General features: G+C 42.5%; 1 protein-coding gene across 1 annotated transcript in view; it reads right to left on the bottom strand.

The window, feature by feature from the left end:
• Positions 1 to 12,480: 12,480 nt before the first annotated feature.
• Positions 12,481 to 25,206, bottom strand: part of HOMER2 (homer scaffold protein 2) — a 198,942-nt gene continuing 186,216 nt past the window's right edge. The window contains exons 8-9 of the mRNA XM_044283260.1: positions 22,313 to 22,393; positions 12,481 to 14,126 (exon numbers count right to left, since the gene is read on the bottom strand). Of these exons, the coding sequence (XP_044139195.1) occupies positions 13,938 to 14,126; positions 22,313 to 22,393 (270 nt within the window). The 3' untranslated portion in view covers positions 12,481 to 13,937. The remainder of the gene's footprint in view (positions 14,127 to 22,312; positions 22,394 to 25,206) is intronic.

Below are 25,206 nucleotides of genomic sequence, written 5' to 3'. Positions count from 1 at the left end.
TTATTCGTTTTTCGGAGACAGCGGGAAGCAATGGGGCATTCTATCATCATTCATCATATGACTCACTGTTGGCCCTGCGTTTCCGCTACCCAGATATTTTGAGGGCTTTGTCAAAAATTGTTCTGCTGTCATCTAAAAAAAAGTGAAAGAGAGGAGGCTATGGCATTTAAGAAAAAAATAGTCATTCCACTTCATCTTTTTAATTGTTCTGCTATCAAAAATATTAAGCAGTGCAAACTCCTTGTCCAAAATTCTACAGTCTGAAAATATGGACTTGGCTAGAGCTTCTCTATTCATAAAAACTGCCATGGAAGGCCTTTCAGCATTCGGTAACAATTTTGAGAATGCCAAAACAGATGCCATTACCCTGCAGAACAGTGGAATATAGCTCCAAAATTTGAAAGTAAGTGAATTTGCGCTGTAAAAAAACATTACGACGAACTGTGTGTCGATGAGAGACTGCAAGACCCCGAGGAATGGTTCAAAGTCATAGTTTTTTACCAGTGTCTGGACATCATAGTAAACCAGCTTGCCAACAGATTCCAAGGACTGAACATTTTTATATACTTCAGCCTGCAGTTTTATCATCTGTCTCAGATGATCATTTGTTTACAGCTGCATCAAAGCTGCAGGAAAAATATGATAGTGACCTACCCCCATCTTTCCCAGGGCAGCTACTCAGCTTTAGAGCAGCACTAAAAGATGAAATCCAGAAGGCACCTACCGGTACTGTAAAAGATCTTGCACACTTTCTCCTGGTTGAGAACAATGCACTTGCATCAAATATACCAGATGTGTGCATAGCCTTTCTGTTGTTTCTATCACTTCCTGTGACAGTGGCCTCTGCGGAGCGGTCCTTCTCAAAATTAAAACTAATCAAGAGCTATTTGAGAAGTACTATGTCAGACCAAAGGCTTTCTGGGCTTGCAATCCTCAGCATTGAAAATGTAAGAGCTAAAGCCTTGCATCTAGACAGCATTGTGGACACTTTTGCAGAAGTAAAAGCACGTAAACGTGTTTTCTAATGCAGTCTTCTGAGTGAGTATACTGGTTCAAACGGTTTCAAAACTTCTGTTTTTTCTTTCTTCCGTTGAAGAAAGTCAGTTCATGCTAGTTACACCACCTGTTGTGGTAAAAAAGAAGCAGAGTTCCAGCCAAATGTTTCATCCTAGCCAAATTTTTTCATAATTCAAATATTTTCAATTTAAAAACAAATCTGTCAGTTGTCTCCTCTTCAGATCTCCCCCTGCACAGCAGATTAACAAAAAAAAAGGAAGCCTAGTAGAAGGCTTAGAAGTTTGCAGAAATTTGATAAGAAAAATTGCATTTAGCTATAAGATGGAAACAGTAAAAGTATTTCAAAGGGAGGGAAGTGAATGGAATTGTTCTCATAGGTAATGGGGTCACTTATCTGCCTTTGAAATGTAGCAGGGGAGTTTAAATCACAAGACAAAGCAGATATTTCACAGGTAGAAGTCTGTTTGGCTGTAGTTCTGCTTCAACCATTTCAGTTCAGCATCAAAGGGAACCGGAAGTGAGGGACATGGAAGCTGCCCTTAAACCAGCAGACTACCTCGAATACTTTGACATAGACCCTGAACAAGCATGCAGATCAGGTGCTCTGACTGAAGTCTGACTGGATTATCTGCATGCTTGTTTCAGCCAGGTGTGTGATGCAGACACTACTGGTGCCAGAGAGATCAGGAGGACGGCCAGGCCACTGGTTTTGTTTAATAAGACACTTTAGGTACCCTTTCAGTTCAACGTTGACCGTTAAAGATACTTCTTCTTGTCTCACTGTTTACAGCCGCGTTGCACTCATTTTCACAATTTGTAAAGCTTTTTACAACTACATATTATAATTAAATAATCCACCAGCTCTTACAGGCTTACAAATTCTCTGTCTTAATCACTTGCAGTGTCCAGCTCCTGGCTGGGGGATAGGAGACCCCAAAGAGTTTAGACATGCACTAAATGGAAATTCTCTTTATATGGCAGTTGTACACAGACATGGCAAAATAAGTGAACATGTGTACAAGGAATGTAGTAATATTTTTTTTTTTTATTCTTTTTTTGTAAATGTAGGTTACATATTCAACATGTTTGTTTGGTGTTCAACGTTTTAAGTGTTTTGTTGTTTATCGCGTTTAAAAAACAATTTCACGGAGGAAGAGCTAATAACAAGTACAGTTTGAAGTAAGTATAAAAGAACGGATGGGTAGTATTGTGTGTTTAGATCCAATCTTAAAGCTTTCCCTTCTCCTTTACAGGTAACATTTATGGATGACACATCAAGAAGATGAAAAAAAAAAAAGACTACGAAGAGGACACTTCACAACTAGTGAACATACAGGTCTTACACGTAAGTCTAATATCCCCCAGCCCGCCACCACACACACACACTTTACGTTTAAATACAATTACTAATTTTTTATTTTTTTCAATTCTTCATGTTTCAGATTGGCCACTTTATCAGTTACTGGATGGTTTTCAATTTTGAATTAAAAGGTTCATATACTTATTTGTTTTTCCTCTGACTTTTCTATGCTCATGGCGGTGCGAGATCTAGGATGGGTGTTTGGGTGGGAGCTCTGGAAGGGGTGGTGGGAGGCCCGATAGATATGTGGGGGCTGGGGGGGGGGCCATAATTTTTTTTTGTTATGGTGCCCATGCATTTCCAGCTACGCCCCTATCTCCTCCTGAACATATAGAAACACTGGAATTTCTGCTTCTTGCCTATTTCTTCCAGATACTGCAGCGTGGTATACAATTTGTAGAGGAAGTGGGAGAAAAGTAAAATTAAAATGGATAAAATCATATACATAACACAGTTATCATTCATTAGAAAATAAAACAGGATTTTGATATGTACATCTTAGTGCAGCAATGGTTGTGGCATTGCTGGTAGATTATGACTGGTGTCTGAGAGGGTTACTTTGTATTACCATACTATAGAAAAATCTGTGTTTCTATTTTGATCCCCAAGGCTCAGGGCAATTATTTTTTGCCTAGGTAACTAGGAGAGAGCAATGGGAGTTGATGTCAGGAGGAGTGTTCTGCAATACGACAAGTCAGTTTGGTTCAGTCTTTCTTATTTGTTGTGATAGACTATGGGGGAGATTTGTCATGTGGGAACTTTTAAAGTCAGTTTTGCAGGAGTCTGTTTTGCCAAAAATTCTGTAAATTTTTTTCAAATGTTGCACAGTGGTAAATTTGGTGCATTTTTAAATGGGTTGTCTCATCACAGACAATGGGGGCATATCGCTAGGATATGCCCCCATTGTCTTATAGGTGCGGGTCCCGAAAGTATTTTGAGAACGGAGCCCCGAAGGTTTTGGAGGGCGCACTGCGCATGCGCTGCCACCCTTCATTTATTTTCTATGGGGCCGCCAAAAATAGCCCAGTGCTGGCTCAGCCATTTCCGTCTGGACCATAGAAGTGAATGGGAGCAGTGGCCAATCATGCTCTGTGCGCTTCCAGCCACCACCTTGTGGAGATCCATTCCTGATATAGGTGCGGGTCCCAGCAGTGGGACCCGCACCTATAAGACAATGGGGGCATATCCTAGCGATATGCCCCCATTGTATGTGATGAGACAACCCCTAGTCTAACACTTCTGTCTTGAGATGTTACTCCAATTTCTACGCCAGACTGGAGTAAAATTGTGACAATGCAAAGTTGCAGTTTATAAATCTGGCTTAACAGGGTTCTCCAAACCCAGGAACCCTTTTCATATTTATAGGCAGGGTGCAGGTGTTTGCGCTGGTCATTGCGCTGGTCAGTCAATGGCTCAGCAGTGATGTGTGCAGGTGACCACTTCCACTCATGAGGCCATTGATTGGACAGCAGCAGTAACATGCATGTAGGCACATCCACTTCTGGTCCAGCGGGGAGCAGAAACGGAGCACAAGGGAGCTTGCCATGGAAACTGAAGCACCCGTCTTGGAGAACTCGGATACTTTTTGAAACCAGAATTGTGGAGTGCAGGGCGTGATAAATTTCCTCCTATGGCTTTAGATAAGCTGCTTAAGAGGAGACTGGATATTTCAGACGTGGATAATTTCTAAACAAGTGACTATGAATTGCAAATGCAAATTCCAAATGCGATAATAGCAGCACCTGCAGGAAATCTACAAGCACTTACTAGCACACATTGCATTTATTAAGTGATGTATGGATTTCAAAGTACAGTCTTAAAAGACATAATCTATACAACGGGGCTTCTGACAAAGTGCTTAATTTTATAACAGTCATCTAAGGATAACAGAAGCCTTATGCATGACTTTGTACATTTAAAGGGATTCTCTCCAGGATTTAAAGGGGTATACCCATCTCAACATCTGTGGCATATTGCTAGGATATGCCACAAACAGGGCCGGCTCCAGGTTCATGTGGGCCCTTGGGTGATAAATCTCAGTGGGCCCTCCTGTGGCATTTGCCCAGCTTCCCCTTTTGCCCCACGTTAAAGAAGGCCCTGCTGCTGACTGAAATCACCACATATCTTTGATGACACACAAACTAATTTTGGAATGAAAATTATAAGAAACTATCTGATTGTCATTATTGATTGTGTATTTATATTAGTAGATATCAATAGATATTTACATTGGTTAATACTATGAATCCACAATCCACATTCTGTTCAAAGTACTGTAGTAAAGATAAATTTAATCTGATTGCATTTTTTTTTCAATTGTCCTTACACTGACATATTTAGGTCAGTTTGTAAGTGAACAGAAGTTTCCATACACACACCACAACCTTTTTACTATGATTGTTAGCAGTTACCACAATCCCGATGGTATTCATGGTGACCTAAGTCTCCTCTAGTGGCAGTATTGGTGAAAGCTGTAGTCAGGTAGTGATAGACATCATTAGGGCTTCTACACACATACGCCTAGTCTAAAAATGTTGTGCATAAAAGCAGCATGCATGACCTAGCAGTGACGTGCTGGTTGAGGACACGTCACTGCTGAGGCCAGCCATTTGAAGCAGCATCACATATGACCACATCCATCAGGACAGGAACTGAAGAATTGCTAATAAAAATTGAACACTTGTTGCGTGACCACGCTCTCCATGTAGCCAAACCCTAATAGAGAGGAAATCATAATTTACAAAATTGATGGTGAGGGCAGGGCCGGCGCTTCCATAGAGGCAAGGGGGGCAATTGCCCCCGGGCCCCCAAGTCCTTAGGGGCCCCCCGCGCCGGCCCGCAACTAACTATAGGCAGGGACGGCGTCGGCGCTTCCATAGTGCTGCTGCTGTCGCCTCCGCCAATAAGAAGAGACATGGGAGGAGGAGGGGAGGGGCTGTGGCCACTGCGCCACCAATGATGAAAACTGACCTGTAATACAAATACAGGAGTCGGGTGCCGGAATCAAATAGCCGGCACCCGACTTCTATGACAGGGAGCGGCACCTTAGGGGTTAACTGCCGCTGATCGCAGCCCCCTATCATAGAGGTCGGGTGCCGGCTATTTCACTCCGGCACCCACCTCCTGCATTTGTATTAACATTGGTGGCGCAGTGCGCCCCGCCCCCCCTCCCCAGTATAATAAACATTGAGTGGGGCCCTCCCCCCCAGTATAATAAACATTGAGTGCGGCCCCCCCAGTTTAATAAACATTGAGTGAGGCCCCCCCCAGTATAATAAACATTGGTGGGGCAGTGGGCAGTGCCAATGAGGGTTAAAAAAATAAATAAAAAATTAACTCACCTCCACCAATTGATCGCGCAGCTGCCGGTCTCCTGGTCTTGCTTCAGGACCTGTGGTGACGTCACTGAGCTAATCACATGGTCCATTACCATGGTGATGGATCATATGATGTACCATGTGATGACCACAGTGATGTCACCACAGGTCCCTTGACAGGTCCTAAAGAAAGAACAGGAGACCAGCAGCTGCGCGAACAATTGGTGGAGGGGAGTTAATTTTATTTTTTTTTTAACCCTCATTGGCACTGCCCACTGTGCCACCAATGTATATTATACTAGGGGGGGGGGGGGGGCACTGAATGTTTATTATACTGGGGGGGCACTCAATGTTTATTATACTGGGGGGCGCACTCAATGTTTATTATACTGGGGGGGGCGCACTCAATGTTTATTATACTGGGGGGGCGCACTCAATGTTTATTATACTGGGGGGGGCGCACTCAATGTTTATTATACTGGGGGGGCACTCAATGTTTATTATACTGGGGGGGGGCACTCAATGTTTATTATACTGGGGGGGGCACTCAATGTTTATTATACTGGGGGGGGCGCACTCAATGTTTATTATACTGGGGGGGCGCACTCAATGTTTATTATACTGGGGGGGCGCACTCAATGTTTATTATACTGGGGGGCGCACTCAATGTTTATTATACTGGGGGGGGCACTCAATGTTTATTATACTGGGGGGGCGCACTCAATGTTTATTATACTGGGGGGGGGGCACTCAATGTTTATTATACTGGGGGGGGGGTGCACTGTGAAAGGGGCCTAAGGGTGAATAGGACAAGGGTTCCAGCCCCTAAGGGGGCTAATGGTAAGTAAAAATAAAACACAAACACTAAGGCTACTTTCACACTTGCGGTAGTGTGATCCGGCAAGCAGTTCCGTCGTCGGAACTGCCTGCCAGATCCGTCGATCTTGATGTGACTGAAAGCATTTATGAGATGCATCCGGATCCGTCTCACAAATGCATTGCAAGAATGAATCCATGTCTCCGCTTGTCATGCGGACAGACGGATCCATCTTGTATCTTTTTACCGGCATGCGCAGACCGGAAGGACGGATCCTGCATTCCGGTATTTTGAATGCCGGATCTGGCACTAATACATTCCTATGGGAAAAATGCCAGATCCGGCATTTAGGCAAGTCTTCAGTTTTTTTCGCCGGAGATAAAACCGTAGCATGCTGCAGTTTTATCTTTTGCCTGATCAGTCAAAATGACTGAACTGAAGACATCCTGATGCATCCTGGACGGATTGCTCTCCATTCAGAATGCATGGGGATATGCCTGATCAGTTCTTTTCCGGTATAGAGCCCCTGTGACGGAACTCTATGCCGGAAAAGAAAACCGCTAGTGTGAAAGTACTCTAAAATATTAAGTTTAAATCCCCCCTTTCCCAATTTTACATATAAAAAATATATACAATAAATAAACATATTACATAGCGCTGCGTCCGAAAAGTCCAAACTATTAAATTATTAAGAAATATCTCCTATGTGGTGAGCATTCGCCATTTTTTAGTCACCTTGTCACCCCAAAAAATAGGATAGGACTGGGCCGAACATTTCATAAAATGCGAAATGCACATGGCTTTCTTGCGTGGTATTGAGTATCGCAATACTTTTTTATGGTGACGAAAGCGAATCAAAATTTTGGTATTGAAACAACCCTACGTCGATCTGATCGGCGTAGCGTTGTCACGATACCAAAATTTTCACTCGGTTTCAATTTGGCGACAAAAATTTTTATTTGGCTCCTAAATTTTTCAGTTCAGGAGCCAGTGGCTACTAGGTATTTTTTTTAGTCTGGAGCCCTGCTATCAGAGGCCGGCGCAGGCGGCGCGATGACGTCATCGCGCCGCCTGAGCCCTGAGCCGCGCACAGCGAGGGACACAGGCCGGAAGAGGCCTGCATCGCATCGCTGCCAAGGAGGTAAGTATAGGGGTTTTTTCCTTATTTTTTTTTTCTGTACAATACTGATGGCTACTGGCAAATGATAGGGGGGGCCCTATGGCTAGTGGCACATGATAGGTGGGGCCCTATGGCTAGTGGCACATGATAGGGGGGCCGCCTATGGCTACTGGCACATGTTCATGGGGGGCCGCCTATGGCTACTGGCACATGTTCATGGGGGGCCGCCTATGGCTACTGGCACATGTTCATGGGGGGCCGCCTATGGCTACTGGCACATGATAGGGGGGCCCTATGGCTACTGGCACATGATAGGGGCGCGCCTATGGCTACTGGCACAAAATATACAGTTTCTTCTGTAAAAATCATCAAGTGTCATGGGGGGGGCCCCTTATTATTTTTCGCCCCAGGGCCCCATTTCACCTAGAACCGGCCCTGGGTGAGGGAATATAGGACACTGCTTAAAAAAAAGATTTAATACATATGCAAATTAACCTGAGATGAGTCCTGTCCCTGACTGATCTCACGTACAGGACTCATCTCAGGTTAATTTGCATATGTATCAAATCGGTTTATTTACACAATAAAAGCACACAGAGCTATGGGGACTGGGTATTGTGGATGTGCTAGTGGCCATATAGCAACCCATGTGCTCAGCTCTATACCCAAAATCCCAGTGACAGGTTCCCTTTAAGGAGAGATTTGTAATGACAGGTACTGTTAGATTCTTAATAAACTGCAAGTAAATGTATTTGTGGTTTTCTTTTGCCTCCCCAAAAATATGATGAAATGAGGGTAGAATTGTGACTTGTAATACATTGCACTCACGTGCACTTTAAAGTTTGTAGGAAGAGTGATTTCAGTCAGCAGCAGGGCCGTCTTTAACGTGGGGCAAAAGGGGAAGCTGCCCCCGGGCCCAGTTGCTCCCGGGGGGCCCAAGGCAGCTGCCTCTTGAGCCCCGCTAGCCACTGTCCACAAATTCAATCGTCCGGAGGACCAGGAAGCGGTGAAGGCTTTGTACTCACCACTTCCTCGGCTGTCGGCTGTGCAGGGATGCGCACAGTGTGAGGCGCTCTGTGATGTCAAGCTGTGTGCAGCCTTCACAGCACAGCCGACAGCAGGAGGATGCAGATCACTCTGAAGCAGAGGAGCGTCCAGTTACAGGAGAGGTAAGTGTTTTTTTGTTTTTTTTTGTATTTATGAGGCTGATGGACACTTCTAGGGGCTGGTGAGAGGCACTGGGGGCTGATGGAAAGGCTGCTGAGAATCTACTGGGGGCTGCTATAAGGCTACTGGGGGGCTGCTATAAGGCTACTGGGGGCATGGGGCTCTTATCTGAGGTCTGATTGAGGGTCTGATCTGAGGTCTTGTTAACATTGGGGATCTTATTGGTGGTCTGACCTGAGGTATAATGAAAAATATTTTTCTCTTATTGTCCCCCTCTAAAACCTAGGTGCATCTTATAGGGCGCAAAATACAGTACTTACTCCTCCTCCCGACCTCCCCTGCCCTTTGTGTACGCCGCGCGCCGTGACATCACGAGGAGGCACTGCAACGCGAGGGTGAGCTGAGCGCTTTCCTGAACTTCAGAGCAGTGCCCACTTCCAGCCTGAGCCCAGTTGCCCAGAGAACTGATCCTGAGCCTGCTGGAGTCTTCAGAACTGTAAGTATTTACAGTAATTCACTGTAAGATATAATACTTGTTTTTTGTGAGTAAGGGTGCTGGGTGGTTGGAGAAGGGGGTAAGGATGGAGAAGGGAGATGGAGAGGTGGATGGAGGGGTTAGTGGTACAGTACTATCTGCACATTGTAAAAACAAAATGTATTCTGCAAAATACTATGTATTTGTATCAGAAGTTGTGCTTTTTTAATTTTTAGAATAATGATACAGCCATTTTATTTGATACTTTTGTGCCGATATCTTTTTCCCCCTCTATATTAAGGGACACTATAGGCACCAGAACCACAACAGCTAAACGTAGTAGTTCTGGTGTCTATAGCATGTCTCTGCAAGCTTTTTAATGTTAACACTGCCTTTTCAGAAAAAAAGGGAGTATTTACATTACTGCCAAGGAACACCTCTAGTGGCCACATGCTAGGGTGTGGAAAGGCGGGATCTAGGGAGCCCAAATAAATTCTTGCCCAGGGACCAATCAATATTAAGGATGGCCCTGGTCAGCAGTCATTAGTAGAGATGGCCTTGCGTTTAGCCCAGCGGTCATTTCGTGACAAACTTTGCTCGTTCGCCGAACGGCCGAACATATGGCGATGACCCATGACACATCCATCAGGTGGTACAGGACAGCCAATTGAGACGTTTCAGCACATGGACATACCCCCTACATTATAAATAAACCTGATCTGGGCGCCATTTTACATTCAGTATTTTGCCAGTGTAGGGAGAGGTTGCTGTGTGGAGCAGGGACAGACTGTTAGGGACACCAAACGCTAGCTAATAGGGCCACAAAAGTCCTTTTAAGGACAGGTATAGGTGTGCTATCGATGGCTGTGACTTACTGAGGGGTGTAATATACTTATAATATACTTTCTAACAGAAAGTATATTATAGTGCATTTGTATTGTGCAGCAGTTGTGTGCGGTTCTGCTGCGATACCGCAGCTACACAGAATGCCAAACACTATGGGAACAAATAATTTCTACTCGTGTGATATACCAGTTGCCCCCCCAAAAAAACTGATTGAAGCAGGGGTGTTATATACCAATAATATACTTTCTATATAGTGCATTTAGGTAGTGCAGCATTGGTTTGCGGTTTTGCTGTGTTACCTCATCTACAGATAGTGACAAACGACATTGGAACAACGTACTCCCGTGGCCTACAATAAAATTTTCTAGGCTCCAGCAGGGCACATTTCAGAGAAATTCTGCATGTTGAGCCGACAGATAGAACAAATATACAGTATGAAGGCCTGGTGAAAAGGGGCCTCAAACAACCCTGATACAGCTCTTCCAAGCTGGTAACTTTCTTTAAACAGGCGTTGACTGCTTGGCAGAGTAGTCTTAGCGATAGCGGATGAGATCCCAGCGTTAAAGAAGAAACTGTACAGCATTTCCAAAGCTATTGTCAGTATCCAACAAGGACTGTTTCCAAAAAAAATTGCGCACAGCACCTGCGAGTGATTCTCCGCATAGAGGTTGGTACCGCCTCTGGAACAAAGCAGAGATCACGTCACAAAGTGTTAAAGCTCCGATCACGTGACACTACACGTGGGACGCTGAACTCAAGCAGGAAGAGCGCCATTGAATGAATGTGTGAACTGACATCGGGACGAATTGGTGAGCGATACACGCCATAACCCATAAGAAGAAGGGTAAGTGACCTGATCTGTAGTGGGACGCCATTACGGTCAGAGATATATAAAAAGAGTGGACTAACGCAGTAAGTACCGTCAATATACTGCATTATACCATCCCTGGAAATATTGAACATTACCCCGTACATCCGTACTAATTTTTGGTATACAGCACATCAAGTGAACTGCATTAGAATTTAATACCTTTTTATCGCCAATTGATGCGGCAAATTTTTATAGGAATTTTTAATACAGCATACGGACTTTGATATATGAATTTTCAACACAGGATATAAATTTATATAAGTGGAATTTTTTAGGAATGTATTCATGCAACTTTTATGAGTATACTAATTGCCATTTTAGAATTTTATTGAGTTATATATATGTATATTGTATAATAATAAATGTGTTGTACCCTATATGTAGCTACAGGTATTGAGTGCCCACTATATTCTATATAACTATTTAATTTTCCTGTGTGGTTGGGGTGAACCACATTTAGTGTGAGCACCTGTTCATGATATCAGGAGGGGTGAGCTACTATATATATACGATTTTATTAGTCATATCAGCCTTAAAGAGGTTGCCCAATTTCTACTAAAAATTTTGCTACGCACACCAGATATCTCTGCAATAAAAGGCACTCACCTGCTTTCCACCGCTCTGTTCCAGTGCAGAGAGTCTGGTCCTTCTGGTCCCTGTGTGTAAACTTCTTGAGAGGTTCATGAGCGCTGCTGCGGCCAATCACTGGCCTAGCATGTGACCTAGAAGTGAAGTACCGCTTGGAGACACATCAACAATTAGCCCTGTGACAGAGCAAATGGGGTATGAACAATTATAGTAATGATCGTTCATACCCAATACAGCATCAGCAAATCTGCAGCTAATCTGTCATGTAGGAAACCTGCCTTATGGTTCTTTTACACTAATAGAAAGCTGCATGCTGATCAGTGCTTGTCACCTGCATTTATACCCAGTAATTATCCCAGCATTCTGTCTAAAATAACAGATCCCAGATGGAAATAGCCAAAATGGATGCCAAATGTGCATAAATGAGCATAACGGATGCTTAAATTACAGGATCCGTTTTTTCTCTATTTTTCAGTTCTTCTGACGGATATGAAGAACGGAAGAATAAACGGTGATGTGAACCCAGCCTTACCATGATCTACTCCACTTCCTTGATCTTATTCCTGTCCATTATAATAATCCAAAGGGTGAAGAATAAAGAATTCTACTGTATATGTGTCCAATAATACATTCGTTTTGGCTCCCACTTTACTTTCTTATAGTAGTAAAATAATGTTGGAAAAAGTAGTTCTAGTGTAGGTAGCTTTCTGCATGCAGAAATCTTCTCCCAGTGTGTTTTCCGCAGTGGGAAAACAGGCAATTGCCTCCCTTCCTCTCATTCCTGACAAGTAAAAAGAGGACCAAGAGCTGCAGGAACCCAGTGTTCTCTGTCATATTTCCACAGTAAATTACGTTTCGGTTAGTCCAGGTAACGGATCTACAATACAAACCAAATCACCACCTTTTCATCAAATATTTTATTAGTCTTTTTATTACAATATAAACTACATTATAGAACAATGAGGCAGAAGACTCTATAGTTTTTTTTTTTTTAGGAACAGCCCTGTATACTCTTGATTAGAAACTTTGAGGTCTGTGCAAGTGAAGACGTTCTCAGCCATGGCTTGTACACACTTTGATACAAATGCTCGGTAGACCAACCACAACAGAACACCCTTTATTATACAATAAAAGGAAATTATACAACATTTCAGACTCGTGTTCCATGTATAAGGCATTAACATGGCGGTCCCATAATGCCAGCTACATAACTGGGATAAAGAGTCTCTGGAACACCGTTGAGAAATCTGATGAGTTTGGGCCCAACTCTTGAAAATGTTAAAAAGTACCAAGATCAAATCAAGTGGAAGAGCATACTGTGCATTGTGTGTGTCTTGTGCAAAGTAGTGATTTGTTCTTGTTTGCCTCAGAAGAGGCCTATAAAACTATCAAATATATAGTGGAAACATCCATATGGGAAGAACCAGGTTACAGAAATATTTTCTATATCAAATAATTAATATCCATGTGTCTAGCTTTCCTTCACAAGGTGCTGGGTCTCTGTCTCTGGCTTTCTCTCATGAATTTCAGTTCAACCCATACTTGAGATGTATAGGTGAAAGGTTCACACTATGAAAATAGACTCCTAGAGATTATTATTTCCTTTGAAAAAATACATCCCTTACTAAACCAATGTATGATAATGACATGATAAATGCACTCTATAAATAGCCAAAACCAATGTAAAGTTATATATAATGGCAAGTTTGCTTTCTAGCCATTCATTTCCGTGTAATATCCTCAATAGTGACCTCTATATATTTATCTATAGCCTATTGGCATACTTTCATTCCAAGAAGTGAACGGTGGCAGTTACCCTGTCGTAAGTACATTTGTTCTTTTTTATCCAAGACCTGACCATCGGTGAGTGCGAGAGGCATTTAACTCTGCCATAGCCATCATCTTATTAGATTTATTGCAACTACTGCAGTGCTGCCTGCGATACAGGTCTAGTGTTCTTTATGTGCTTTTTCTTATTGCAATTTCAACATTTTAGTAAGTAGCGGGAGCGGAGGACAGAAGAGGCGGTATACTGGTGCTACTCCCGGCCTTCAAATCTTTTTAAGGCCATCCATTGTTTCTGGATCAAATGATTATGGACGTTGTTACTGTAATGATTCTTATCTGGTCTTTCTTACAATTTTTGAGTGCTGCATTGTAAAACTTGGATGGCTCCTGTTTTGTAGAAACAGTACAAAATGGCTTCAAAGGTTTAGGCCACTACTGGTTGCCAAATGGGAAAACGGATACCAGCCATCCAAATAAGACAGAAGTAACACAGCATCCTCCAGCCCTCAGCCTCCTGCTGTTGCTGAGTACAGATCTTGGGTGTATAAAAAAGAAAACAATCCAACACACTCTAACTATCCATTTCAAGTTTCGAAAGTTCTTGACGGACTTCATGCAGATCGTCAATCTTCCCATCTAGTATATTCAGGAAGTGTTTGAGTTCCAGTTTCAAGTGGCTTTGTCTATGTTTGCTTTCTTCCACTTCTTTTCTTAGTGTTCTCACTTTATCTTCTAGGTCTAGGTTTCTCTGCTCAGCATCCTGGAGAAGAAAAATAAAGAAATAAAAGATCACGGTCTCGATAGGACTTCACATATTCAATTTGTTTTATTAAAGGAGTTTTCTGAGATGAGAGTACTGATGGCCTGTCCTGAGATGGTCCCTCGATATCAGATCGGTGGAGGTCTGACTATCATCACAGCCACCCTATAGCTGTTTGAAGGGGCTCCAGTGCTCATGAGTATTGTACTCTCTTCTTTATTTACATAGGTTCATCTATCTGCACGCTGTCCACTTAGTAGCGGTAGTACAGGGTATTGCAGTTTCTTTCCCATTACTTAGGTGATCTGACACCATGATCTTGTACTACTATCTGCAGTGCTGCATGAATAGTACTGCATATAACTCCAGATCTCCATTTTTTATTTTCCTACTGCTTCCTGTCCCCCGTCCCCCCCATTTACACTCAGATTCACCTGTTCCTTTCTTTTCCCTATGTAAATTCTGCCCAAAAGTCTTTGCAGTCCTGTTGCAGTCCTTAAAGGATAACTGTCACGTTTAGACCATAATTTCAATTTTCATATATGTAGTTACTAATAACATGATATTCCAGAATCAGTTACTATTAGACTGACTTACCCCATATTTAATAAGATTCAGCCATTAGCAACCAGTCTGCATAAAACTGCAATTTCACTATTCAGGTAAGATGGCCGCCACTGCCCTCACCCTGAGGTGAATCCCGTCTGCCCTCACTAGCCAGTAACAATAGCCCCCCAAAAGTGTCAGTAACCAGAGCCCTCCCCCTAAAGGGTTAATCTCCTGCAGTTAATCTCTTACTACCTGTTGCCAATTGAATTATGTCTTTGTCTCCAAGGACTCTGAAGACTATGTGGGCGGCTCTAGTGTTGTACGCTCGTCCCCGCTGTCACATAATATACCTGCACTGTTTCATCTACATCTGCGTCAATCTGTAAAAAGAGTTCTGTACTGTGTGCCAATCCAAAGTGTGCAGGTATACCACGTGACCGTAGCAGGGACAAGCGGTCAACGCTAGAGCCGTCCAGACTACTTGGAGATAAAGACAAAGTTCAATTGGCAATGGTTGGTGGATGACAAGTTTAGGGACTGCAACAGATGCTGAAAAAAGGATTTTTGGGGCAGAATTTACACAGAAAAAGAAAGGAACAGTTGAATGAAGTACATTAATAAGTTATAACTATGCACTTACACCGTCTGAGAAAAAGTGTACTTACTCTTTATAGAAAGACATATGTGACAGAGAAGAGACAACAATAATGATCATCTTTTCATCTTCTGAAGATGATCATGAAATGATGGAGTGGGGCCTATTTTAGGTTTTATTCCTGGGCCCCTTTATTATTTGTAATATCCCTGATTAAAGGGACTTTCCTAAATAAGAATGTTCTAGAACAGGGATGCTCAACCTGCGGCCCTCCAGCTGTTGTAAAACTACAACTCTCACAATGCCCTTCTGTAGCATGATAGCTGTAGGCTGTCAGGGAATGATGGGAGTTGTAGTTTGGCAACAGCTGTAGGGCCGCAGGTTGAGCATGCCTGTTCTAGAAGATATTCATGAGTCTAAGAACAGGCCAGTCTTGGACCCACTCATCCAGTGCACTTATTTAATGCTCTACAGCAAAATATACCTAGCGAAATTCACTGTCTATGCAAAGGGCCGCAGGAGATGGAAGCTCACGCAGTCAGTACGACCTTGCTGGTCTATTCCATCTATTTCTCCTCAGTGAGCATCTACTTGTCTATATACTGTATTCTACACTGAATCAATAGAAGACCAGCTCAATATCTACAGAGGCCTCTGCTGTATAAATGCTGAACATTCCTTTTAACTGGTAGCTGACTATTCAACTTAGTATTCCACAGGAAGAGAAGTCATATGAATGAATCAACACCTGCTCCCATAATAAGTGTGCTATGGATTTTCAGGATTCTTAAGGATCTAACAGTGCACTGAAAATCACATCGAGCCACATGGGACATAAAATCAGCAGAGAAAAATCCACAGAGGATTTTAACGGGATTTTCTGCAGCATGTTGATGAGAGTTGGTAAAATCTCATCCACCTTACTGGTATTGTAATATGCTGCAGATGCTCCACTTCCAGAATTTTGCAGTGGTCAATCATTATATCCATCATGTGTGAACATACCCTAAACCAATAGCAAACACTAAACAAACGCTGATGACTTGTCTGAACAGGACTGTGGATTGTATACAGCAGATAAAGTCTTCCTGGCATGGACATCATTTTCTCTTCTGTTATTTTCAGTTTTGAGAAACTCATTCATATCAGTGATCCTCACATTGTGGGGCCCCAGTCTTTCTGCTCTACATTGCTATGTCAGATTCTGTTGAAGTCACTGGTGTAGATAACAATTGGACCTCAGCCAACTTACATGACAACCTTTGCTACACCTGGGAACAGGTCTCCATAGAGAAAGTCCCTTGTCTCTGACTTGCTATGTAACTTCAAAGTATTACAAGAAGTCATCTCGGTGCCATTACTCAGGGATATTACGTGAAGTATAGCTGTAATTCAGCACATTTTTTATATTATGTAGGGACAGGGATATTAAACATTTTTATAATATACTTTATTAGGAAAAGGGACTCTGCAAAGAATACTGTTAGCACCCTTTTTTTCTAGTACAAAGCTCTGAGTGTTGCTAATGAATTTCTCTTCTGTATTTTACCAAGCGCTGAGATGTGTCCTATCACTGCCCATCACCCTGTCTGTCTGATTTGTTACACACAGACGTCTTCAGCACCCATCACCCTGTCTGTCTGATTTGTTACACACAGACGTCTTCAGCACCCATCACCCTGCTGTTCTGATTTGTTATACACAGGTGTCTTCAGCACCCATCACCCTGCCTGTCTGATTTGTTATACACAGGTGTCTTCAGCACCCATCACCCTGCCTATCTGATTTATTACACACAAGTGTCTTCAGCACCCATCATCCTGCCTGTCTGATTTGTTACACACAGACTTCTTCAGCACCCATCACCCTGCTATTCTGATTTGTTATACACAGGTGTCTTCAGCACCCATCACCCTGCCTGTCTGATTGGTTATACACAGGTGTCTTCAGCACCCATCACCCTGCCTGTCTGATTGGTTACACACAGACGTCTTCAGCACCCATCACCCTGCCTGTCTGATTTGTTACACACAGACGTCTTCAGCAAGCACCCATCACCCTGTCTGTCTGATTTGTTACACACAGACGTCTTCAGCACCCATCACCCTGTCTGTCTGATTTGTTACACACAGACGTCTTCAGCACCCATCACCCTGTCTGTCTGATTTGTTACACACAGACGTCTTCAGCACCCATCACCCTGTCTGTCTGATTTGTTACACACAGACGTCTTCAGCACCCATCACCCTGTCTGTCTGATTTGTTACACACAGACGTCTTCAGCACCCATCACCCTGCCTGTCTGATTTGTTACACACAGACGTCTTCAGCACCCATCACCCTGCTATTCTGATTTGTTATACACAGGTGTCTTCAGCACCCATCACCCTGCCTATCTGATTTGTTACACACAGGTGTCTTCAGCACCCATCACCCTGCCTGTCTGACCCATTACACACAGGCGTCTTCAGCACCCATCCCCCTGCCTGTCTGATTGGTAACACACAGGAGTCTTCAGTGATCAGTGCAAGATTGGTCAGATTCTCCTCAGCAATGTTCATTTACAGCTTTGCTACGAAGACTCTTTAGACCCTGTCTTCTAGTACAAAGAAACAACTTTCACTAATAAAATATATCACAAAAATGTTTAACAACCCTGTCCCTACATTATAATAAAAAGAAACAGAGCCCATATGCCAAATGCAAATTCTCATGGCTCCAGCATTGTAATAATTCCATCCAATAAATCTCATGTTAAATAACAGTACAACAGAAACGGCAGCAGTTGGATGGACAAGAACAATTAATGTGATCACAGTACCGGCATGGCTTCACATTTCTTACTTTTAATAATGACAGTAATTCAACTGTAACATGCCAAACTGCTAGCTCTGTAGAATGCAAATGTCATTATTTTCAAAGGAAATAAATAATTTACAAATGGCGCTTACAATGATCTAAAAAACTGCTAATCTCTGGAGGGAAGAAATCGCTGATGCCTTCAAACATTAAAATACCATGTAAAGCCGGAATACTAGAAAGTATGCCATTATCAGAACCACTATACTGGACGCTGTATTTCAATAGCAATAGCAATCTTAATGTTAAGTTACACTGAAGTTTTCCATTTTAAAATCAAATTTTTGAATGGGACAAAACATCTAATGTCTTCAAAGTAAAGCTATAGGTGAAAATTCAGTAAACTGTTATTTTAAGTGAAAATCTGTTAGCAGTTTTGACCATGGTAAACTGCTGAGTGCACTAGGTAGGGACTGGCAAAAGCAGCACAAACATACCTTTTGTAGAGATTTTATTATCAGGAGTAGTAAGAACATAAACATTTGTTCTGACAGATTCTATTCCTGCAAGTGACCAGAAGCAGGAGCTTCACTGTCAAGTGCTTCCTGCATTGAGCTACTTTAAAGACCCTCCCCTCTGCTCTGAGTGACAGCTGTAGCAGTCTCCTGGTTGGATGCTACAGCTGTCACTCAAAGTAGAAGAGAGGGTCTGTTAAGCACCTCAATGCAGAGACCACTTCACAGTGAAGCACTGTCTACTGTGCACACCTAGAAATTGTTTTATTCTCTGACCTGTTACAAAGGTACATGAAGTAAATTTTACCAAAGTTAACCTTCTTACTGGTGGTTGTAGTTGTGTGTTATCCACTCCATTCAGGTCCTCCGCTGTGTCATGTGACCAGCAATGACTCTCTAGCTGACACAGCGTCTTATGTCAGCTTTTATATTCAGTCCTACGAGACAGACATCGAGGATTCTCATAGGAATGAATAAAGAAACAGACTTTTTTTTGCTTTTTGAAAAGCTCCTGCCTGTGGCCACTTCGCTCGCTAAAAGCTCTGCATAGCACACTGGTGCACAGAGGCGATATCATTACAGGCAGGATTAGAATGACAGATAAGAAGATAACTGCAGTAAAGTCATACAGTATGTACAGACCAAGAAGTGATGCCTATTAGGCTCAGTGGACAGTGTGACAACTGAAGGATTTTATGGGTTTTGTTTAAATATAGATATTGAGATGGAAAAAAAAAATATAATAAAAAATATGTTAAACATAAAAACGTGATTTAAATTGATCATTTTTTGACAACACATTCCCTTTAAAGACCACTTTAAGGGCCTTTTTGCCTCCCATAATTTTTCTATTTTTACATTTACTGTGCTATTTGAGGCCTTGTTTTTGTGGGATTAGAGATTTTTTTAGGTAGAATTTTGCTGTGCTGACAGCATTAAATAGACAGAATTTTTAAATGGCAAAAAATTAATGAAAAAAAGAATGTGACTTTTTTTAAATTTAGTTTTCAAACCATTTATCTTTCCCAATAATTGCCATGTTACATTTATTGAAGGGGTTGTTAGGAACACAATATTAAATATGTGTATGTTTTTTTTTATTGCTCATTAACTTTTATTCCATAAAACAAATAATGTTTATTCACTTTTGTCCTTTTTCTCACTTTTCTGTAGTCAATTTTATTAAATAGGTTTTAAACTTTTAATTCTATTATGAACATTGAAATGTACACGTTTTAAAACCATAATTCTATATGACACAGCCTGTGCATATAAAAAGCAAAGACATCTGTTAATCTTTATCTTGTTGGTCATAAAGGTTTCTGTTACGCCCTCCGCTGTTCATATAAACCAATCAGACTTTGGAAACCCAAAGCGAAGGTTGGCTAGCATGTGAAAAGTGGGCCACCTCTGAGACCCAATCCTATCTCAAGAACAGGGCCCCTGAAGTGAATGGAGATCAAGCTGCACATGTGCGGCCACCCTACATTCACCATTATGGGACTTCTGAAAGTAGAGAGTGCTGGCTTGGCTATTTTCTGAAGTCCCATAGCAGTAACTGGAGGGGTGGCTGCACATGTGTGGCTGGCTCTGCATTCACTACTATGGGACATCTGAATATAACCAAGTGCTTGCTCATGCTCGGCTATATTGTGAAGTTTCATGGCAGCGAATGGAGAGTTGCACATGCATGGCATGGTCTCCGTTCATGTCGAAGACCCGTTGAGATAGGAGAGGGTCTCAAGAGGTGGGACCTATACCTACCTGACATTTATATGCCATGGGACTATTGGTTCTGGTACTACATGGTAAGTGCCAGGGCTGCTGTTAGCAGCAAAAAGACAAAGAGAGAGATGATTACAGGAATGCCATGAGGAAGAATAGGAGTCCTTGTAGTAGTCCTTGTGGAAAGTGGCACAGTCCATTAAGATGTGACTGGTAAGTGCTGTGTCTCGGGAAGCTGTTAAAAATGATCATCACAAGGGAGGTTACCCCACATTATAAATTTGTATTTCCTTCTTTTTATCAGTCTAATAATCCAAAATCTCCTGGGTCTCTCTGATGCTTGATGAAAGCTCTGTACTGTATTTGCCATCAAAAGAGAAAAATATATGCACCCAATGTCAACTAAAACCAGAAGTCAAGGAATGTTACATTTCTACAGGTTCAATCGTGTTACTAAGGTTAATGTGCTCCACAGCCACTAATGGGGTGAAGAATTTAACATATGAATCACATTCTTTCAAAACTCTAGACCTTTCACGCCCAAAGTGAGGTCTGCTCACCCCTAGCAAAATATAATTATTCTCGCTCTACAACATGCTAGTCTGTTCTAGCAGCGTCTAGTCGGGCACTAGAGCCCTGCTCTTATGAAAGCCATCATAATGGTAAAGGTCTAATTACGACATGACCTTTTGTTCCTCCTATGCCCCCCACTTATGGCAGGTTCACAGCCAACCAGTTTACTCATTTCACCTCCATGATTTTTTTTTTCTTGTGTGGAAATTTGACAGCGTTTAGTTTAAAACCTCCTTAGTGCTAATTTAAATAACGATGAAGAAGATGTCTCCTTTCTAGAGAAACTATTTTTAAACGCATGCAGACACAGGTTTCAGAGGGTTATAATAGGACTACCCAAGGTTATGAATTAATGCTGAGCGTAGCGTCCTGAGGTGGGATAAGGTGTGACATTCTGATATTACATGGTAAAGTGAGAGCCATAATGACAAAATGAATAAACTCTAAATGAGCTGCATTATTACGGGAAAATTAAGCTTGAAAACCTTATTACGGTATTAATTGAAAGTCACCTTTTCATGCAGCTGTTAAATTATTAAGCGAGGTCATTAATAATTAAGCATGAAGGAGTACTGGTTAATACTCAGGTAGATCTATGCTTAGAAAATAAGGTAGGAAATTAACATTAGAATGTCCTCTGACCATAGGGTTACCTAAAAGTAAGTTAGACTCCAGTCACGGTGAGTTTAGGCACAACATTTTCATGGTGACAAGTTCCCTTAAAGAGCCAGAATATGAATATGAGTGTGCTCCACAATATCCGTCTCCACTCACACACTCCCATGAAATACACCCAAGCAAATTACCTGCGGACACTTCTGAATATTCCACCAGAGTTCTATTGGCCAGACAAATGCCAAAGAGTGTCCTTCAGAATGCTTAAAAAATGCATGATGGTAGGCAACTTAGGGGTCATTAACACATGCTTGCAAATCTATAGACATTCTTCAAACATGAATGCGAACATAGGGCACAAAGGCGTTTCTACCCTGCCCTCAACACTTTCCCAAAAAGGAGGACATGGTAGAAAGGGGCGAGGCATGTGCCTAGTCATAGGGGATATCATAGACTGGTCTATGATAACTTGCCCCTACAATGTATGAGCACCATGTAAACCTAGCCTTAGACGACAATCATAAAACTACTAAAAGAACCTTGATGGACAGAGGATAGCTAGTGCAGAGTGTGTCACATCTACGCATCTACAGCCTGCACGTTCTTGGACGGAATAACTCCCTTTTCATTCACTGTAGTGTAGACCAGTGTTTCCCAACCAGTGTGCCTCCAGCTGTTGCAAAATTACAATGCCAAAGGCTGTCCAGGCATGCTGGGAGTTGTAGTTTTGCAACAGCTGGAGGCATACTGGTTGGGAAACACTGGTGTAGACTGCAGAAATCATTGAGTTCTGGAAGGAAAGGCATGCCTCTTACCTGGAGCTTTTCCGTCACAGCTTCACATTCTATCATTAGCTGTGGGATGACTTCACTTTGTTTCCTGAGGTCTTCAAGTTCCTGGAAGAACACAAGTGAAAGTGAAGACTTATAGTTCTAAAGTACAAGTTGTAACTATTATAAGGTAAGAACAGAAGCCACCCAGAATGAGATCTGACCCAATTAAACCCTTGATTCAGTCTCTGACAATATTGAACAGGTATTTCAAGTTCCATTTGTTTCTTGCTTATCTGTAAAATCATTTCATCCTTTGAACAAAGGACAGGGCAGCAGAGGGCAGATCTTTATTATTAGACTGGTAAAAGAGTTGGCATTAAAACAGAACATAAGAAATTACAGTGCGAAGGTGTAAAAGTTGTAACAATTACAGGGTGAAGGTGGACAATATAAAATACCAAAAACAGCGCAAAGAAGGCAGTGCCACAGAATAATGCATGGGTTAAAGGGAAACTCTGACAACGTTACCTACTGTAATTAGTCAATTTCTTCATAATAAAGCGTGGCATTAATAAGTTAAGGTGGATTTAAGACTGCCTGATTTTTGGGCATCCTTTCCTGCGAACACTCGTTCCTGACAATCTGTCCATCTAAATGTGCCGCAAATTACTCAATGGATCACCCAGAGGATAGGTCATTAGTATAAAGGGAAAACCCCTTTAAGCTCCTAATGACCCACTAATATTTTAGATTCTGTCATTTTGCATTTTAGAAACCATTACTTTATTTTCTTGTGTCAGAAACGTACATTTTTTTCAATGCTGTTTGGCCATAGATAAAATTACTATTTAATTAATATTTTTATGTGACATGAATTGTGAATATGGAAAACTGTGATTTCTGCATTTTTTATTATTCTGTTCATTTACACTTAATGCTTTAAATTAATTCTTCAGGTTATTACAGGTGGAAACATAATAAGTTTAGTTTTTTTTATGCAATGTACCGGTGTGTCAACAAAATTTATTTTGTACTAAATAATCACATTTGTGTAATTCTTTTCCAGGTTATCTTTCTAATTAACATATTTACTCATTTTTTTAATTTCTAATAAAGGATTCCTATTTAACTATCGGCATGCCAATACATTATGATCTGAGTCACTATCTCACGGGCTGCTATTAGGGCAACACAGAAAGAGAAAAAATAAATAAACGAAAAATCACTGAAAAAGATACAAAACATCCTGCACGATATGATAGTAAATATGCAGATGTGCTTGGCTACATTTTAAAAAAAATCAAGGAAAATAATGCACTACAGCAATAGATGCAGACATTATATATGGACTAAGCCCTCACTCGAATAATAAAATCTGAGACTCTCAGCCAATGTATTTAGATCAAAACACATCTGTGCCCACCTACCCACGCCAAGGTGGTCTCAGTCAGGCAGGTCCTACTTTAAACCTACCTATGCCGTATGGGCATCTACATTGAGGAACAGGGCCGGCGCTACCATAAGGCAGACCAAGCGGCTGCCTTAGGGCGCGCCCTGCGCAGGGCGGAAAAATGAATGCCCTTCTTTTTTTTTATTTTTATAACTTTATTGAATTTGTGCCGCAGCGCCGCCGCCTTGCGCCCGCCCCCAGCCTGCGTGTGTCGGCCGCTCAGAGTCACGGCAACACACCGGTCACATGTGCTCAGCCTGCCATGGGGGCCTGACTGGTAGTAAGCTGCGCCGCCGGCGGGTATGGCAGGGACTAATAGGCGAGGCTCGAGCTGACTGATTGTGTTGTGTCTGACTCACACAGACACACACAGCCGTCAGCCAGATTAGACCACCAGACGCACTGGCAGCCAGCAGCAGCAGGAGTCAGGCAGGTCAGGAGTGGACTCAGGACTTAAGGTAGGTCACTTGAAGTTTGAACTGTTCCGAATTGAATGTATTGTATATAATAATTAATATGATCATTTAAAATTATTTCAAAATCATAAAATGAGGCCATAAGTGCTAGTCTAGTGCCAGAGCAGAGGCGCTCAGGCTTTTAGCACGGCATTCAATTATGTGTTTTAAAAAATTAATTACAAAACAACAATCATTAATATTGCCCCCCCCCCCCCCCCAATATTAATGATTGTTGTTTTGTAATTACTTTTTTTAAACACATCATTGAATGCCGTGCTAAAAGCCTGAGCGCCTCTGCTCTGGCGCTAGTTTGTGTGACCGTGACATGATGGAGGGAGGGGGTACAATGTAAATGTTGTACAGTACTCTGAGTATGTGACATGGGAATGGGGCCAGGCCGCCAGGAAGGGTCGGCTGGGGGGGGGGGGTTAAAATGTGACACAGTAAGGGGTAACGATGTGATCATGGATGGCGCCAGGGCTGTCCGGGCTGGGGAGGGATTAAGTGCAATGGGGGGTAGAAATGTGACACAATAGTCTATTGTGTCACATTTCTCCCCCCCCCCCCCATGGCACATCATTCCCCCGCCTGGACGTCCCTGGCCCCATCCATGATCATATTATTACCCCCTATTGTCAATAGGCCGGGGCGGGGGGGCGGGGGGGAATGTGACACAATAGGGGGTGCTCATGGGATGGGGCCAGGTCCGGACGGGGGGGGGGGCGATGTGCCATGGGGGGGGGGGGGGGGGGGCGCCAAAATGTAGCTTCGCTTGTGTTGGCAAAAATCCTTGCACCGGCCCTGTTGAGGAAAGCAGACCCTGCACATATAGTACTGCTCCTAGTTACCTCTGTGTGCATCCAGCAACCAATGCGAGGAGGAGCATGTAAATCTATGTGTACCACCTTAACCACTTCCCGACCGCCCATTGACTATAAACATCCTGGGCAGTCGGGTTCATCTCTGAATGGATGTTCTGGAATGTCCTTTCAGAGAGGGCAGCTGCACCGATGAGAGGAGGAGCACAT

The sequence above is a fragment of the Bufo gargarizans genome, chromosome 2 (genome assembly GCF_014858855.1).
Source record: "Bufo gargarizans isolate SCDJY-AF-19 chromosome 2, ASM1485885v1, whole genome shotgun sequence".
NCBI classification, from domain to species: Eukaryota; Metazoa; Chordata; class Amphibia; order Anura; family Bufonidae; genus Bufo; species Bufo gargarizans.
This window is presented reverse-complemented; position numbering and strand designations above follow the sequence as displayed.